Source organism: Myiozetetes cayanensis, unplaced genomic scaffold, assembly GCF_022539395.1.
Source record: "Myiozetetes cayanensis isolate MyiCay16 unplaced genomic scaffold, myiCay2020 scf7, whole genome shotgun sequence".
Taxonomy (NCBI): Eukaryota; Metazoa; Chordata; class Aves; order Passeriformes; family Tyrannidae; genus Myiozetetes; species Myiozetetes cayanensis.
In genome coordinates, this window is record NW_026087964.1 from 19,368,087 (window position 1) to 19,387,717 (window position 19,631).

Here is a 19,631-nt window from a genome sequence, read left to right on the forward strand (position 1 = left end):
CTTTTACATCAACTCACTATTAGTTCTTATAACATCAGGCTGATGTTATGATCTGTGTAGACAACAGCTAGTTTTATGATTCTGTTACTTATAGAAACATCAGGGTGCTTCCACAGTACAGTCAATGTGGCAATAAACAATACTGTAATATATTCATGTCTTAATATAATTTTGATTGCTTTTTAAACTGTCCATTTGGACTTTGTTGTTTTTGTCCAAGTTATATACAAGATGTTAAGAATCAATAGCAACTTAAATGAAAAGAGTAGCAGCACATGCCATAACTTTTGTACCAAAAGAAACTCATACATATGATCCCTATTCTTTTAAATTCAGTTTCCCACAGTAAAAATTCAGCCTTTTAGTTAAAATGTGTAGTGAAATCACATTTCATCACTTAATTTCTTCAAATAAATTTAACATCCATATTCCAATTTCTCCCAGGAGTTTGTCTGCAACTAATTAGCATCACAAAACTGAGTCAGTACCTACAGACAAAAGTCTGGACAGCAATCTGTCTGCCACTTTATATTTATACAATCTCTGCTTACAAAGCAAGAGTCAACTAACAAAGGAAGTATGATATTACAGAACAATACCTATTCTTTCTTTCAAGCCATGTGCACAGGATGAGTTTATATCCTGTGGATACAAGTGACACAGGGTGTCAAGTCATGGTCATGACTGTGACCCACAGTGAAACACCCATTAATTTTTATTGAGCTAGGATTTTTTTCAATGATTTCATCATTATTCTTACCTATCCATTATGTGTTATCTACTAGCAAATAAAAACTACATCAAATCAAGATCTCGTCATGCTAATCTCTGCACAAAAAGGAGACACTGTCCCAGGAGGGACTATCTGGGAGGGAAAGTAAGAGGCTTGAATTGTCATTTACCTGAGGAAACCCTGCCAATCTTTGTAAGGACTGGATAGAGACCACATTGCTTTTTACTTCACTGCAGAGCAATGCTTAGCAGTGCATGGAATGTTGACAAAGCTAATTTTTAATTTGATCAGTAGCAAGAGCATATGATAAGTAACTGTGTTGCATACTATTTTCCAGGTCATAGACTTATACTGGGGAGTTGAAGCAGATGAATGGGACAGTCCAGAGCTGCAAAAGACTCGTATGAAGCTGTTAGAAGATTGCTTGAAAAGTTCTGCAGGTCCATGTTTTGTTGTGGGTATAAAAATAATGTTTTACTTTACAAAAAAAAAAAAATGTTATCTATCCTAACATGCGTGATTGAGTAACAAATGCATGGTTTTCTTCTTTCTAAAATATTTTATATTCCTTGCTGTACATTTGCTATGCTGCATCCAAATGTTTCCCTATACTGCTCTGTAGATTAACAGTGATTACTCAGTATTAGTGGAGAGGAAGGAAGGATCTTTTATGATCAGTCCCCATAACAAGAGGAGTAGGACTGTACTACTCTGACAACTTGTTTAAGGAGGCTACGATTAATTGATTCTTGGTACTTCTCACGCATGCACGATGAGCTGGCCTAGAAAGACTTAACGAAAAACCAGCAGCAGTGAAGAACTGTCTGCTCTGATCAGCATTTGCTTTTTTGTGTCATAAACCCACAACAAGTTAGGAGATCAGGTATTAGAGCGTGAAAAGACTGGAGGTCAGTGACCACCTGAGGATACTGAGTCTGTGATATACTGATATCTGACTGATTGTTCTGTCCTTGGTCCTTTGTTAGACTTCAGTGTAAAACAGTCTTAAGGCCATGCCTTTGCTATTCCAAACTTTATTTTCTATAATGTATTGCTAAGAAAAATAATTTTTAAAAGGTATTTTTATTCTTTCCTACCTAAAAGTAGCTAAGTGATCTGTAATCCTTAGACTTGTTAAAATAAGACAGAGAAGAGTTCTGAAAAAACCTGCAAGTCCTTGATTATTTTTTTAAGGGAAGAATGTTAAAGATTTAGTGAACTGAAACCACAGAATCCCATGGGGTTGGAAGGGATACAAAACACTGCCTGCTATGAAGGCTGGAGATCACGTCTCTCCATGCCAAAGATTAGACAAAGAGGAAGCTGTAGCATGTGTCATTCTGTACTTTTATCACACCCTTAAAACGATCTCTCTGGTTCTCATTCATTCACCTGATTGTCTCACTTTGTTATTTAGCTTCAGAGGCCTGGGGAACAAGGGATGTCCTCAGCTTGACCGTAAGAGCCCAGCTCTGGAGTACTGAATGGGTTTGATGCTGTTGTGACACTGTTTTTCACACGCACACAGTGGCCCAGATCTCTAGAGAGGCTGGGTGTCTTTCATCTTATGTGACTAAATTTAGTTTTCTGGGTTTATTTTTCTACTTTTCATCTTCCCTTGATGAAAAAACAGAGTTGGAACAGAAGGGCATGGCTTTTTTTTTTTTTGTAGCAGCACCCAGTGTCCTTAGACATGGATGTTGTAAAATCTTTCACAGTGAAGGAAACCTGGTCATGAACCATTGCTGCATATTTTAGCAGCTCAGAATCTTGAAGCTTTTAAGAACTGCCTGCCTGATATTGTTACTAAGGAAAGAAATCAAGCCAAATCAGAATTTTTAAACAGAACAAAACAGTTAGCAAAGAGGTTGCATTGAGACAACTATTTCAATATTTATTTCACGTTTTCCAGGGATGGGCCAAAGTAATAGCTCTCCCAGTGACTGGCAAAACTACAGAAATCAGTTTATGCGCATTTGTTTTTTACTCTGCTGTACCGTAGTGAGATGGGGTTTATTTCATTTACAACACAAATTGAAGATGATTCTACTCCAACAAGGCATAATTAGTTTTAATTTATAGTAACATAATTAAAAACTGACTTTGGCACTGCAGGCTTTGGGCAACTTCCCATTTCTTGAGAAAGTTCTATAAAATGTGCTGCTTTCATTCAGCTTGGTATTTTTTTGTACTTATCAATTACCTCTTTTTGAATTGAGACACAGATCTGGGATTAAATTGGACTATTTAGAATTAACTACTAGGTATGGGTTGATTTTAGAAAGTGTTTCTTTATGGCATTTAGTGCCTGCATTGTGATATCGGATGGAGAAAAAATGAAATTCAGTTCTTAAATTAGTGCAGTGCTTATGCTGGAAGTCCCCAGCTTTTCTGCAGATATGAAGCAACAAAATCCAAATTAACACATATTCATAAACACAAAGGAGAAAGCAGTTCTGAAAAAAATGCATAATTAATTTCCTGTGAACACTGTCTTTGAGAATGTGTAGTTCCCCTCTTACCTGCTGCCTGAGCTCTGTTAACACTTGATTCAATTAAGGGAGAGGGAGATTTTTTGGTTTTCGCTTAGGTTGGGGCTTTTTGTTAGGTTGATGTTTTTGTTTGGGTTTTTTTCTGCTGTGCAAAATCAGTCCCTATTATATGTGATCAGTTAAATACTCATAGCCCTTACTATAGGTAAATATATACCATGCTATTTACCAATAATTTGTCAAGATTCATCTATGAGGGGAAAGGTACTATTTCTGTGGGGAAAATATTTCTCAAACAAATTTTTTGCAGAAATCATACTAGTTTTCCCTGGAATCTACATGGGGAGATTGAAATGCAGTGTATTTATTAAATTGTGAACTTTATAAAACTCTGCATTGCACACTGATACAAAAAAAATGCATTGAGTGCATCACTGGAACCTTTGCATTTTGTTGGGTTGTGTTTCCTAGTAAGTTTGTAAGAGATGGCAACACAGACAGAATGTTAGAGATACAATAAAGGTTATGTTACGATCCCACAACTAGCACTGATCATGAACAGGATTCACCTATTACAGATCTAGTCTTGACACCTTTTACAATAAATAGGAAGATATAGATACCTCCAGTAATACCTGAGTCATCATCTGGATAACTGTTTTTCCTTTAACAGCTAGGAGACATTAGACTGCTAATCTTGGAACTCAAATACAGTGTTTGATTTCAGTGAAGGCCTTGATGTATTTAGGGTGTCATTAGTCTATACTAATTATTTGAAGAATAAGTTTACTTCCTTTTTACTGATATTCCCTAACTAATACTCTAGTACTGACCTGCTGTTGTTAGTGCCTTAGTACAGATGAGAAAACTGTCAGGATTCTCTGCGCTTCTCTTCAAACACACCCTGCAAGTTATAACACGTGGGTGCTCTCTTCCATCTGTGTGGCACCACACAGTCTCTGCCTGAACTGCTGTCCTTGCATGACTGTCTCCTGGAAGATTGTAAAATGAAAAATAGAAATGGAAATGAAATGGTAGTCTGTTACCTGTAAAGGTTTGCTCAATTAAATATGTTTGGGATTTTACAAACCTGAGAGATTCTCTCCACCCATCATTCAAATCATCTGGTTCAAAGAATAGTAAAAGCATTTTCTACCTACTCTGAACAGCCATTGTAATTCACATTATCCCTCTCAAATTATTGTCAGCTTGTTAATTTCAGCATTAATTAACCTGGTAAAAGTATCTATAACCAGTAATCTTCCTTGCTTGCTAATGGAGAACAGGGCTGACCCTTTGAAGATGACCACTTAGAAATATGAGAAACACCAAATATTTTGAAATGGATCTCCCCATGTCCTCAAGAATTTCCACATCTAAACAACTTGAGCTCCTGCATTATGTCTTGCATTTTCACTGGGCTGCTGAGATATCCCACAGTGTATTTCTGAAGCTCTGCTTACCACAGACCAACTGGGGATGCCTAAAAGCTCTTTTCCCCATTCTCAGTCCAGGGCAAGGGCAGAAGATAGTGATGGACAGGCCTGAATTCAAGAGCAGCACATGCATCCCTTCCTGAACAGACCCTAGGGAAGCATAAACCTCCACTGTTACAGAGCTAAAGACCTAGCATTATAAATTTGGGGTTCCAGTAGAATTTTCAAAGAATATTAGCAATTTACAATATTTGTCATGTCCTTAAATCACCCTGAAGTTGAAGAGGAAGTATGGCAATTTGGGGAGTGAAATGTTTTTTACTGTCTGTATCTTTTTGTTCCTACTGTATAATGCATGCTTTAATCATTCCATAAAGTACACTGCTACACTGCTTAGTACAAATGGTTGATAATTAATTTTGAGTGCATTCCAGCTCAGAGAAAATTCCAAATTATATTACTCCAGCTCTGCCGAATGTCCTCAACTCACATCTCAGTTCTGGTGTTACTCTAGCATTTATTCCTAATGTGAAAACTAAATACATACAGGTTCTGGAATGCATGAATTATATTTTGCTTTTGCTCTCCTGGGAAAATTGCCACACAATTTAAGTTAGGGAGGCTAAAGTCAGTCAAAGGTGTCTATACTAAAACATCTAGTTTAGAGGGAATGCTAAGCACCCCCTGCTTTTTGGAAATTCAACAGAAGTTACCTGTGCTTAGGCAATTCAGTATTTAATTTTCCTCAAGGAAGCAGTTCTATATGTAGTTTTCAAGTGAATGGGGAGAAAGAGCTGGAGCCAGACATGGCACAACAGTCCAGCTCTTCCAAGAAAGAAATATCAAATTATAAATTTTCTTCTCATTCCTCATCTGATTAAAAACCCATCCAAATAAGGACTCCCTCTAACATAAGTGGGTTTGTGTTCATACAGCATGTGAGGAATGGCTCCATAAGACTTGTTGGCATTGATCTGGAGTAAAGTACATGTCTGCAGACAATAATCCTGATTTATGTGGACTTGGCCAAGTGGAAAGATTTTTCTGTGAATGTCAAAGTAGAGCTTTGCTTATTTTTTGAAACCTTTCAAAGCAAGTAAAATGATAAATTTTAAAGACATAGTATGCAACTTTCCCCTCAGCAAGCTTTGCTCTTCTTTTGCAGCCTCCAGACTAAGAGCTAAAGGGTGTCTGTCCCTTTCAGTGTAGTTTGTCTCTGAACAACAGATATACACAGAAAGTGAAATCAAGCATGGGGGGATATTATATGATTAAGCTATTGTAAGTGAATTCCTTCATCTGCTTTAGGGATGGGAATGTATTTTCCTGTGAATCATCCCTGATTCTCGAAATCTAAAATACTTACTCATTTTTTAAATGGGGCCTGTTGAAAATAGGTACAAGATTCATCAGACAGCTTTTCCATGGAACATAGAAACTGCATGGTTTTTTATGTAGTCTTAAAATAGCTTTCATTTTCTGCTAAGTCACTGTACTTCTTTTTCTTGACAGAAATGTATTTTTTGGTGCTGCGTTCCAGAAAGGTTAAGTATTATATTTAATATGAATGACCATATTAGCGAGAACAAGATTAACATGAAGTCATATTTCCATCATTCTTTATTATTTGTAGAGGAGAAAATAGGCTGCATGACGTTTATGAGATTTACTGCCTCGACACTCAAGAGCTTTACCAAACCATCTGCTGAGGTAGTATAGTGTTCAAGTGTAAAGATCTGCCCTACAAATGAAATGGCAGATCAAAAATCCAACATCAGCTGTTCTACAGAAGTGAGGGGGATGGAGGGGATTCTAAACCTTGCAGTACTACTTCTGTGTGAAGAAACAGAATACTTTACAGGATTTAGCAGGCATTTGGTAAATTCAGAGGGTACTGTTGCTTGCTCCTGGAGTATATACCTTCCCTTTTACAGAGATCCACTTCAGAGATCCTTTGGTTAGCAGGTTAATATCAGACCAAGGTTTGATGATGTGAAATGGCTGTAAAGATTGTTGACACTCTGAACACTTCAAGTAATGCTGGTTTTGATAAGCTGTTACCTTTGTCAAGTGCCTAAGGGGTTTGGTTTATGGAGACAAGGAAAGCCTTAATCTCTATTATCACTGTGATTGCCATAGTCTTTTTCCTTCATTTCAGCTTCTTTGAAGATCCCTTCCACATTTTTTCATTCTTTCCTTAATTGTTATTGCAGTTTAGATTATTAGCTTCTTTTCATAAAAAAATAGTTCTTTCTGTCCTACAACTATGCTACTGTCCTTTTTATCCTCCTCCAAATTTATAATTAATAAACAGTAAAAAGGGTTCTTTCCCTCCAAGCATGTGAAAAGTAGGTAATGCATGCAAATCATTTAAGAACATTAAAAAGGGACCAATACTTCTACATCAGTGTTAAGTTTATTGAGCCCTCATACTGCTAGCATTGTTGGGAAAGGAAAATTATACCCTTCTCATGCAAGGAATTTTCTAATAATTTCATCTTTGAAGGACTAGATTGATAAGTTTAAGAGAGTACCAGCCACGAACTGACCCAAAAAACAAGCCCTAAAGCCAAAGCCACCTAGCTTGGAAAAATAACATTTTGTTACAATTAGCACATAAGAATACAAAAATCTTAAATAAAAATCATCAAAATCAAGGAGCCAGTCAAAATAAATAATATAGGCCATTCTACATGTACTTGCAAAGCAGAGTTGATGGTATGTTCTGGTACTTGCTTTGCATACTGTGATAAAGTCTAAATTCTGGGTGTGTTATAATCTCCTAGAACTAATGTCACTTATACTTAAAATTTGCCTTTGGGCCTTCATTTATGCTATACATAAATGATGTTTATTAATAGTGTTTCTAGGTGCACAGTACACAGTCATGGGTCATATCAGGCTCCCATTCAATGGGAGCATTATTCTGTGTAAGTTGTGAAATCATTTTCTTGAAAATTAATTACAAAATCAGTTTTCATTTGTAGATTCAATAAATACCAGTTTGTTTAGCTTTAATAAGAAGGGGGATAGAAAAAAGAAATTTGTAGTGAAATGTCATGTCGTTATAACTAGCTTCAGTATTCCTAAAATCTGGAGGGGTGTTAAAAATTCCCTTATACTATCAGCAATCTCTCCCTCTGACAATACTGATAATTAACACTTTCTAATACTTCATAGTGTCTCCATATGTTACTGAGAAAAAAAGCTTAATTATGTTGCAAAAAAAAGAAGCATAAATATATAGATCTATTTCCAATAAAGAGTGTGTGTGTGTGCTTACAGTGGGATTTAGATAGGTTTTGCAGTCCTAAAAAGCCCTCTGCAGCTGCTGCAACTTTGGAGGTTACTACAGACTAAATGCATCTCTGTCAATCCCTGAAGTGTCTGATTCAGCCCTTTTTGCCATGCTCAACTTTATCTCAATCTAAGCTCTTTGCCTCATCATTTATCACAGAAACACCATCCCAAAATGGAAATTTAGAAACTAAGCAGCCTTTCTGATAAACACTAGCAAGATCATATTTCCCAGAAAGTAAAGGGATGACCCCTTGCCTATGAAGCATACCAAAGAGGGCAGTAAGAATGCAGAGAGGTGTCAGCTTTTAACTCTGGGGTTTGGTGTCCAGAAGCCTGTCCTCCCAGCTGACTACACTGATAGGCTTAGAGTATCTTCTTCCTTTCTGGCTCCATGACACCTGTGTCCCTGGATGCTCAGTATGGCATATTAAACAGCAGTAGTAGGAGAAGCTTTTTTCCATTAGCCACACTTCACCTGTGAGATGCAACACAGGGTTTCAAGCCCTTTCACAGCTCTTTATGGCTTGGATTAGGGTTGTGATTGCTTTTCAAAGCATGGGAGGTTACACCACCAAACCCTCTTCCTTGCTGTTTCCAAGAAAGGTATGTTTCCTACTCGCTGCAGGCAAGATAGTGATTTCCACAGGCAAGGTTATTGGCTTTAGTCTGGGCTATGTTGTACAGCCTTTTATTAAACCTAACCCTTGTGGTTTGTTTTTCTACCCAGTTCTACTGTTGTAAAGTGTTACGGGACCATCATAGAGTTTACAGAAATCTAGACTGCAGTAGGAATTACCTGCAAGGACCTGAGCTTTACGTGAAAGGAAAAATGTACATGCCTGTCAAGAAATCTCCCCCACAATTTCAAAAACAGAGCAAAGTAAGAATAATGAATTTGTTTGGAGGAGAATCAGTGAGTGAGCAGCTCAAATCTCTAGGCAGAGGTAGGCAAAATCTTCTCCAGTTCTTCCTCTACCCTACATTTATTCACAGACCTCTTCCTGAATTGTATTCTTTTTAACTGATTTTCTCACCTGAGTCTATCCTTAGGCTGATCAAAGAACTGGCAATGATAAGCAATGAAGGGAAAGGCAACAAAATGAGCTAGACTGGTGCTTCATGATCATGTAGAAGACAGGAAGAATGTGGAGGAAGACCACTGGTATTTTCTCAGTCACAAAAAAGGAGAGTTCTGATGAAGCAAAGTGTATCAGGGAAGCAGGTCATGAATTTATTCTCAGGAAACACATTCCCTCTGTAAGGTGGACTGTTAGCTCCTACCCACTATGCCTTGAAATATTACTCATTGTTACTTCATATCTTCCTACCACTAGGGAAAAGCTTTGAGATTTAAAAATACTGCTCTTTGGGTGAAGTTCAGAGTTGAAGGAATTGGTACATTTACAACTGGATTTGGCTGCTCTCTTTAATTTTCTGAAAGACAGGTCAAGCATCAAGAAACTTCACCGTCATTTTCTTTTTATATCTTATGTCAGGAACAGTACTGACAGCAAAAGACTTCAGGACTTGTACCTTATCCTTCCAGTCCTAATTCCAGTCAGTTTTCTTACAAGAAGCTCAACAGCCCTTTTTGTTTTTCATGGAGCTGAAACCAAGACCCACCTCAAGTTTCTGAAACTCGTATAGCCCCCCCAGTGGACTTCTGCACTGCCTCCAGGTAAAAAGAGAAGGCAGAAATTAGGGCGTGGCTCTGTGAAACAACACACTGAAATATTTTTCAAGGCAAGAAACATAAATATGTTACAATTCTGAGTGCCTTCCTTGAATTTAATGTGCTAGTTAGGCAGGCTCACACAAACAATGCACTGTCTTACCACCTCCAAATTCAATATGAAAGACAAGACATAGAATGTAGCCACTATGCGTGTAAAAAGTAAGATTTGAAAACAATGGAGCATTTCCTGTAGTTATGCTGAAATGATTCTGTCTTCATACATACACATATAGCAATTGAAAGAAGTTGATGGGTATTGGTATCTGATTATCTGATGTGTTTTAAGCCTGGTGTTAAATAGAAGTGTCAATAATTTACTTGTGTTTTTTCTTTATGTGTCTCTTTTGTCTATAGAAGTCTGATCCACTACAGAGGAACATACATTTTGTCAGCTAACACATGTATGAACATCACAGTAAGCAGTAGAGAAAAAAAAAAACAGATTTCTCTGAGCAAAATGGCTATTTGACTGAAATGTATGGCTTTAAAGAGAAAAAGAAAAAAAGTTTATATCATAAGAAAGATTTTACTACAAAAGGAAAGAAACCTAGAAGTGCAGACTAAGGAAGCAGGAGTTAGGTCTCTAACCCCAGGATTCACAGAAGGCAATGAAGAGCAAGTGACCACAGAAGAGAGGGATCCAGAAGATTCATTCACTTTGTAGCCCTTGTTTAGGGTACTCATGCACACTGTGGAAAGATAAAGTTCGTGTTCCTGCTCCAATTAATATTAAGTTACTTGCATAGCTATGCAATTTCTTGTACAGAAAGGAGCTGCACTAGCAGGATGCTACTGTTACCCCATCATTCATGCCAGAAGCCTTATAAGTAGGGTTTATTTATACTTAGTGACCACAGACTTGTTCTTCTTTCAGTTCAGGAGAGATTTTGAAACAGGTCTCTTTCTTCATTGTTGTGCTCCCTTATTACCCTTTTTGTATAGATGATGGCCTGCTAGCTACATCCTGCTCCTCACCAGATTTCTTGCCTCCTGGTGAGGCATGGCATGATAGCAGACTGCAATCCAACAGTTTTCTTGGGGATAGTAGAAGGATACCTCTGGAACATCAGTAAGACCAGCATTTACCAACTCCTGGCAACAGATGAACTTAATACCCCAAGGTATTTTAAAAGCACTTAAATCCCTACAGTTTTCAGGCCAGAGTTTGAAGCATTCAACACATCTTCAATAATGTGAGATGCTCTTTCTCCTAATGGAACTGTTCTACTTTGAATAGGTCATCTTAGTTTAAGCTTACATTAATTTAGCAGGCTGAAATATAAGTCACTCAGGACCTCATCACGAGAGGGCAAGGCTTTTCTAGTTCAGTAGTGAGCAGTTTCTGTAAGAAGGACAGGGCTGAGAATCAGGAACAACAGCTTCCACTACCTAGTTTTATCTAACCATTGCATACCTGTCTCAGCTCTGAGTCCCTGCTCAGGTTTAATTCCCTGTACCTAATTCCTTTGTCACATATGTACAATAATGCTTCCTAGTCCTTCGTGGATCTTGCGAAAACATGGATTTTGCATAACTGAATTGTTTAAGGAATGCTTAGATCTGGACACACAGTTAAAAATTAATTGTGGTTAGATTTAATTCTTTCAAAGATGATTTCTCAAATGCTTATTCTTCAAAAAGCTGGCAATCCAGGACTGCTCTGAGAAAAGGCAGAGAGGACTTCAGTGTCATATGTGAAACTTCACAAAGACCAAGAAATAGGACTGCTTCCATGATGCCCAGCAAAAGATCTTTGGATCAGATCTTTCCTGTGTTGGCAAAACCAGTAATTAATATATCTTGCTGTTATTGGACAGCTTGTTTGTTATTAAAATTACCAATAAATATCTTACTTGGAATTGAGCATATTTAAAACTTCAACTTGTTCTGTTTTAATATAACATCTATGTATTAGGGTTTATGAATATTTTAGTGATGATGTCTGACCTAAAGCATTGTGAATCCCTCATATCTCAAGATCAAATCCTAATCTTCTGTGTTTTCTCCTTTTGGTCATTATTGTGACTGTGCCTATATTTTTAATATCTTTCCACACCAAGAACAATAGAGTGAAAAATACTTCCAATCTTGATCTAAACAGTAGTTTTTTAACCTTCATTTAATAGTGATTTCAGCCTCAGGCTTAACAATACACCATTAGAAGTGTTTGAGGCCACGAGGATGGAGCTCTGAGCAACCTGGTCTAGTGGAAGGTGTCCCTGCCTATGGCAGGGAGCTTGGAAGTAGATGATCTTTAAAGTTACTTCCAACCCAAACCATTCTATGATTCTATGAAAGCTAGCAAGGCTACTGCTTAGGTTGCTCTGTGTTAATTCTGCAAAGTTTTGTGAGACAAAAATGGTTGCTGAGGGTTTTAGACATGTTTGTCAGCCCGGTAGATTTATACAGTTCAATCACCTTCAATCTAATAAATCTTTAATTTATGTTTTACTATTAAAGGAAAATGACTCATCAGGTGGGAGATTTTGATTCACGAGTCTGCATATAAAACTATCTCTTGATAATGAACACAGCATAAACATTACTGTTCCCTTTAAAAATAATTTCCTATAATAATCATCAAAATGCTGTGATGTTATTATCACAAATTGAAGTTTTAGGTTCTTACTGTAGAGTACTATATTATTTTTCATAAAAGTCTGAAATAATGGTAATTTTTATTTATAGGTTTAATATGAAACAACATGAAGATTGTGAGAAATTGTATTTTCTTTCAATCCTGTTGCTTCATTTGTCTTTATTTTTCTAAGAAGAAATCTGCATTTTCTTGAGTCTATAGGGAAACGAAGATGGGGCAGATATTTCCAGAGGCTGCTGTAAGCCTGTGGCATGGATGCAGTTCAGACACTGAAGCCCCTGGAGAAAAAGTGCAATTCAGATCTTCTCATTTAGGTCTCTAAGGTTTGAGTGTTTTTGTGGTACCCTGATAGACTTTACTTATACTGACAGTTATAAATTTAACCATAATAACCATAATAAATATCAAAAGAGTGGAGGGAAGGAGTTACTTCCAAGCCTCACCTTGTGTCTAACATGGGAAGATGTACTTTTCACAGCCTGCGCATGCAAATGCACCCATCCTAAAGCTGTCATGCAACCTTACAAACGAACAGTCCATTAAAATTACAGCAAATGCATATAATCTGTTTATACTCCTTAGCCTTTTTTTCTTTACTAATGCCACTGCTGCTGAAAAACATGCAGTGCATCTAGAGGACTGTTCCCCAGGAACCTGGTGTGTTTATGTGGTGTAACCCAGCATTCAAGCATCAGTTCCTCAGTAGAAAACAGCTGCACTTACTCAGCATGCCTCCTGCTTCCAGCCTGGGGTGTGATACTGCAGTCCTTTAGAAAAACAGTGTCAGTTACTTTAATCCTCTCCAGAAAAATGAAAAGGAGTTGTGCTTCAATACCTCAGTTAAAGGGCCAGTAAAACTGGGCTGTACACTGAGGCTAATCTGAAGTTATCAGAAAGCACAGGAGTGACTACATGAAGACTTTTTCTACCACATAAATTTTTCTAGCAAAATATTCTTCAGATGACTACATAGAGTCAGGCACTAATACCTCAGCTGATTTCCATCAGTGCAGTGCCTGAGATTGCCCTGCTCTACATGGTAGACCTGCTCAGCACAGTATTTAGGATTTGCTGGATCATATCAAAGTTCCTTTTTATTGTGTTTTGCTCAAGTAGTCAGGAGGATGATCCCTAATACGAGATTATTTACATAATGTCTTTTGCAGTGAGAGATGAAAGAAAAAATCTGTCTTTTAATTTTAAAGTACTACCAGTTGTTATTTACCTATAGCACAGTGGAGAGAGAACAGCACAAACCATACCAGAAAAGCAGAAAAGTACACAGAATAATTCTAAAACAAATTTAGTTGATTAAATATAGTACATTAAAATCGGACCTATTGGTGTTGACATTTTGGTATTGTTAATGAAGGCCCTAGCTATTGATCTTTGCTCAGGCAACTGTCTATTGAATACACTGGATTTAAATTCAGAAAAAGTATAGCCTAGTGAATTCTCAGTAATAATTTCTATGTAAGGTAAAAGCTCCTCTGAGAGAAAATTTATGAGAATTCTACATCAACATGAACATGAAAAGGCTTTCATCATAATATGAGTTATTAACCTCACTTGAATGAAGAAGGAAAATAATATTATATTTTGTTTAACCTCTGCAGCTTCAGAATTCCAAAATTATAGGGCTCTATGAATAGATCAGAACAGTAAAAGCTTCAAAATTTTCCCCAGCTATCTCATTATGTGAAGCGACATAGCTCTCTCTATGAGGGAACTGCTAGTTAGAATGATTACACAGAAAAAATAAATTCACATTATACATATACTGGATAATTTCATTTCATTAAAATTATTATATAATTCTAGTTACTGAAAGATTTGCTGCAATCTCTTGACTCCTTGAATCCAGCTGCTGGGGGATCTGAATGGGCAGTCAGGCAAACCCAACTTTCCCCTAATCCCTCTCTATTGGAGAAGCTTTTTGAAGGACTCCAGGGCTGTGACTTGTCAGAAACTGGAACCCAGCTATATGAGCTATCACAGTTCCTACATTCCTTCACTTCTCCTAAGCAGTGGACAGACAATGACTTGTTCCTGCCCACCAGCTCTTTGTCACTGCTCCTCTGTTGAAGGATGCCAACTTCTTGCCATCAAAGCCAGCTTGGTAGTTCATGTGAGTTCTTCCTAATCTGCTCCAGGCAAAACTCAGCCAGGTTAGTTTACACGATGTGAAGTGTGGTCTGAGCTAATTGAGGAGGTTTTCCCTGAAAGAGATTAGGCAATGTTCATGCACTGCTCTGATGTTTGTGCTCTGAGGCTGCAGCATCTGGCATGGTAAGCCACTGAAACGCCTTCTGCCAGCACAACTGGGTTCAGAAAAGTGGTTTGCGGCTTCATGCTTTTATAATCAGTGAGATGGGCTTCATCATCATCAATTATTGATTTTCAGGCTGATCTTCAGCTGGAAGAGTTTAAAACAGCTTCTCATTATGATGAGTGGTTTAAAATAATGAATATTTAGATATTATTATTTACAAACAAGGTCATTTACATCTTTAGGGTACTACTGTATTTGCATTAGCGTTACTTTACTAAGAGATCTTTCTGGTGCAAATCAAGATGCTGATACTGTTGGTTCTTTCTCTGTATGAAGTACTCCTTCTCATTAACTGAAGATCTTTACTGAATACATTTAAAATTAGGAAAGAATTGTCAAAAAATCCCATTTTAAATTAAGTAAGAATTCTCACAGACTTCTGTGGACCAAGTATTTAATGCAGAATTGATCTGATGATCACAAATTTGAAAAATATTGATGAAATATTGCAGTAATTTCCTATAACACTATAAGTTCCAGGACATTACAATCATATTTTTATAGAACATTTATGGAGAGTAAACTACATAAATAAATTCAAAAAAGAGTATTTAGAGTATCATAACCACTGTTTTAATCCTCATGTTTGAAAGTGAAATATCTCCTGTGCCACAGTTTAAAAGCTGACTTCCACAAACCATTATCTTTATACAAAAGATACACATTTAAGTACTAAAATGGAGTTTCATCCATTTCTACTCAGTATTTGGTCTTTTCTTGCCCCACTGTTCATTCAGTGAACAGCTATTGGGGCAAAGACAACAAAGGAATATAAAACAGCAAAGCAGCTCGTGGTTCTGCAACATGGATCCTTAGTATTGCTGGTATAAGCCACGTCTTTAATAGCACCAATATGAGCTGTGCATAACATCATGTGAATTTTCATCAAACGGAACACAAACTTTTATAAGAATAAAGGCAAGAGGTAAAGAATCCAGAGATGCATACTTCTCCTTAGTCCACAGAAAAGTATTTTGACATTTGCTTTTTCATGTGAGACTACTCTTTACCTGTGACTAATGGAGCTCAGTAGTACATGAGTCAACACTGTGCTAAGTATGTTTGATATTTTTTAATTACTTCTTTTGAATGCTTTTGTATTTTTATTGCCAGTTAATATGAAAGACAATACATCTACTTGAAACTTCACCAGGTCATCATAGTAAGACACAGTTCGATACAGTACCCATTACAGTAATTCATCTCACACGGTATTTGTTTCCTTTCCTAGTAATTTCAAAGTCATTAAACTACTATTAGACTTATTTTTATGAAATCCAGACCCTGAGGAGGCTTTTTTTTTTGCATAAAGAAAAAGAAAAATTTAATCCCTATTTTCCTGTAAATACATAGGGCCTACTGGGAGAGAAGTATGGGAACATACGGATACCAGGGGAAGTTGAATCGGCAGAATTTGAAATGATCCTGGATGCTGCTGTAGAGGCCAAGCTAGAGACAAGGATTTTAGAAGAGTGGTACTGCAGGGATGAGAATGCAGTGCCGCCAGCATATTACCTCAGACCAAAATCTGAAATGCTGAAGAACTACCAGAATACGGTAAGTCATAGTCACCTCCTCAACAAAATTCTTCTCAGGCAGTTAGTGCCAGGCAGTTCCCAAGGCCAGGCACTTCCTGCTGTCTCTGAGTTGGCTTCCACAGTGCTGTCCCCACCTGAGCAGCTGCTACTGTGATGCTCCTTTCCCATACATGGTGAAGGGAGCAGCCGCAAAACACCAACGAACGCGACTCCTGCATTGGTGTTCTCTCTGATAACAGCTAGAGGAAGTGGACTATGGTCTTACATGACCTACTGGGGCTAGTGAGACAGTTGTACAGATTTCTCTTTCCTTTCCTGATGTTGTAACAGGGAAAGCTCAGGCTCTTCTATTTAGTATTGTGCTTTCGCTAGATTTCAATGAACAGGACTTGCAAAAGAATTACACATTTTTCCTTCTATCTCCATAGAAGAAAACTCTCTAACAAGTGCTTAGAACTGTCTTGAGTTAGATGTCATACTTTTAACTTATTAACTGTATTATAAGATTTTCAAACACTGTTAATTATTATTTTTAAAACAGGCATTTACCTTTAATTGATGACAACAAAAACAGTATATATTTATCAGGGCTCAATTCTACCCTCCTACACATCCAATATAACAAAAGACAGATTTTAGTGTACAAAAAATGAAGTCCTTAAACAAGTTTTCACTTCATTTTGAATGCATACTGTATTATTGGTTTGGGGGCTTTTACTAATCTTTTATACCTTTCTTCAAACTACTGATACACAGGACTAAGTAAAAAGATGTTCATAACTCAAAGCTGTAACTTAAAAGTGTGGCATAGATGTAACATAAAGATATAACACAGACTTACACCTCATAAACTTACAGAAAGTAATAAAATATACACAACTGTTAATATGTCAAGGAAGAGTTGCTAGGGAGCTTGTCCCTGGAGGTTGCTCTTTTTCCTGTTACACCCTCCAGGAAAACTGGAGACCCCTTAGAGATTTCATCTGTAGTAAGTAAAGCCCTACTGCCTTAGAGAAACATCCATCATGGCATTTGCAAGATACCATCTGAAAGGATTAGTGAATTTATATTAGAGTTCCTCTCTGATGACAGTAAGATTACTGTTACTATAGCAATGAATGAAGTAATGTCACATATAATCTTGTATTTTTAAAATATGGTAGCTAATATAAGGATGCTTAATTACAGTTACCAGGAACCTCATTTTCAGTTTTGAGATTCAAGTCTAAATTATTACCATTTTTACTTCTCATTAAAGGAGTGATAATTTTAGCAGTATATGTTATTATCATTATTTCAGGCTTGGTACTCAAAACCCTCTTTCTATAAAGGTATTATTGGTCTTATTCTTGAAAAATATTGCATTAGCTACCTACACTAGGAATTCACAAAATACTCCAAGTAGCTAACTCTTAAAATTCTAAAATGTAATACATTATGATCATCTTCAGTATAAAAAGTTTAACCCTTATTTTTTTTTCAGCGTATCTGTTTCTCTGTTGCTATGTTATTTTTGACCTTGAATATTAGACTGTTACTTTCTGAAGTTGTAGAGGTGTGTATTATACCTACTGTTTAACTGTGAATATTTTTAAAAGATGGAATCTTCTTCAAACTCTATGAATGAGAACAAATGGCAAGACATATCAGAAGAGATTAAGAAGATTTTTAAGACTGCTGTGAAATTGCTGTATGAGAAAGGAAAAATGAAACATAGCCAAGCAAAGAGATATCTTTCCTCTGGTAAAGTTCACACTAACAATTTCTGTGTTATCCGTTTATTGTCTTTTCTGTCAACCTTTCCACAATCATGAAAATATATTTCTGTTGGCATTTCTCATATAATTAAAGAGGGTGAAAAAAAGGTTTGTTATGCTTGCTTGAGACTAAAACACATAGAAAACCACCCAGAAAATTTTCCATTTTTTCTGTTTTCTACAAAGAACAGATGCAATCATTTAAGAGTCTGCCTGTTGGGGGTAGGGCATGTTTATAAAGAGAAGTTAACAGAGACTCTGTGTTCTTTTCATCCCCAGCTATTGAAGATGAACTTGATTTTGCTTTGGGTAAACAAACACCAGCTTTCCTAAAGAAGTGCGTTTGCTACATTCGGAAAATTGCCAACATTGAGCGCTTCGTTAAAATTCCAGAGATGGGAAAATACATGGATGTGGTACATACAGCAGGGAAGTTTCTGCGAGATCCCGAAGCCCATGAGAAACTGATCAAGCTCAGGGACGAATTCATTCCTACCATTGTCGCATCGTCCAACCTGAGAGTGTACACATCCGTCACTCACTGTGACATGAAACTGGGCTACTCCCAGGAAGTGGAGAATCATTACATTGAAGGCCTTGGTAAACAGTTCTATGAAGACATGATTGATATAATCCAAGCTACAGTGCAGCAGAATTTTGACACGGAGACAGACACACTGTATGATGAAGTTCTTCAACACTCATCGCTGTGTAAAACCTACTCCACTTTTTATGAATATAGATGTGAGGCATTAAACATAGTTCACAAGTATGTTTTACCTAGCAAAATAGGACACATTAACCCTCTTATCATATATGGAGGACCATGCACAGGGAAGACTCTTCTATTAGCTGAAGCAGCAAAGAAGGTAAATAAATACCTTACATAATAATGTTACAATGGGAGTATTACTGTGTATAAAGGCCATCTTTGTTTTCATTCTTCCTTTTGTCAACAGATCGGATTATCAGCCCTCAATATATAAAATAAAAATAATAAAAGGTATATTCAGCATATTATTGTACACATATGCAGAAAAATAGTTACCTTTCAATAATAACGTACCTGTATCGTGTACTTAGCCAAAACAAAAAAAGCTTAACGGAGCTCTTAGAAGCCTAATAGGAATCACTGTATCTTGAATTAACAATGTGTATTGTAGAATGATCTCTCCCTCTTGTTCCACTGAGGTCCTGTGAATCTGTAACCATCCAAATATCACGTGCTGGCTTTAGTCTTAAACACAAATGCAGCATTTCTTTCCAAGTCATGCCATTTCATGTTCTCATCAGAAATTATTCCAGAATTAGTCTAATACACTTGCTACAAATCTATCTGAAATAATCTGCAAAAATACCTGTACTTATTTATCTGACATATGCTGTTTAAGTCATTGAGCTGATTACTACAGGGAAAAGAATGAAACACTTTGTGCAAGGGGGGACCAGATGCAGAAAAAGACCAAGCTGGCATCTCTAAGCCTAATTCTTCAGCTGGGAGTCACAACTTTGAGTTCCCTGCAGGGTGGTCAGAGAATTTAGCATAGTGGGCTGGGAAACAGCCATATCAGGCAGAAAGAAATGGAGAAGGGAACAATACTGTTTACAATATATCTACTTCCCATAGAGTCACATTAGTTGTGTATATGAAATTGGGATTTGCAAATAAAGATCTTATTTCAGATCTGAGTACATAAGTCAACCTAGAG

General features: G+C 37.0%; 1 protein-coding gene across 4 annotated transcripts in view; it reads left to right on the top strand.

Moving 5' to 3' along the window:
* Window positions 1-19,631, top strand: part of NWD2 (NACHT and WD repeat domain containing 2) — a 51,571-nt gene that overhangs the window by 25,554 nt on the left and 6,386 nt on the right. Inside the window, exons 1-5 of one of the 4 annotated variants that reach the window (XM_050337779.1) lie at window positions 1,119-1,187; window positions 9,458-9,639; window positions 15,981-16,184; window positions 17,764-17,908; window positions 18,202-18,791. In XM_050337779.1, the coding sequence (XP_050193736.1) occupies window positions 16,047-16,184; window positions 17,764-17,908; window positions 18,202-18,791 (873 nt within the window). In that variant the 5' untranslated portion in view covers window positions 1,119-1,187; window positions 9,458-9,639; window positions 15,981-16,046. Of the gene's footprint in view, window positions 1-1,064; window positions 1,192-9,457; window positions 9,640-15,980; window positions 16,185-17,763; window positions 17,909-18,201; window positions 18,792-19,631 lie in introns of those variants that run through there. The other 3 variants (XM_050337776.1, XM_050337780.1, XM_050337778.1) reach the window with 3 other exon arrangements.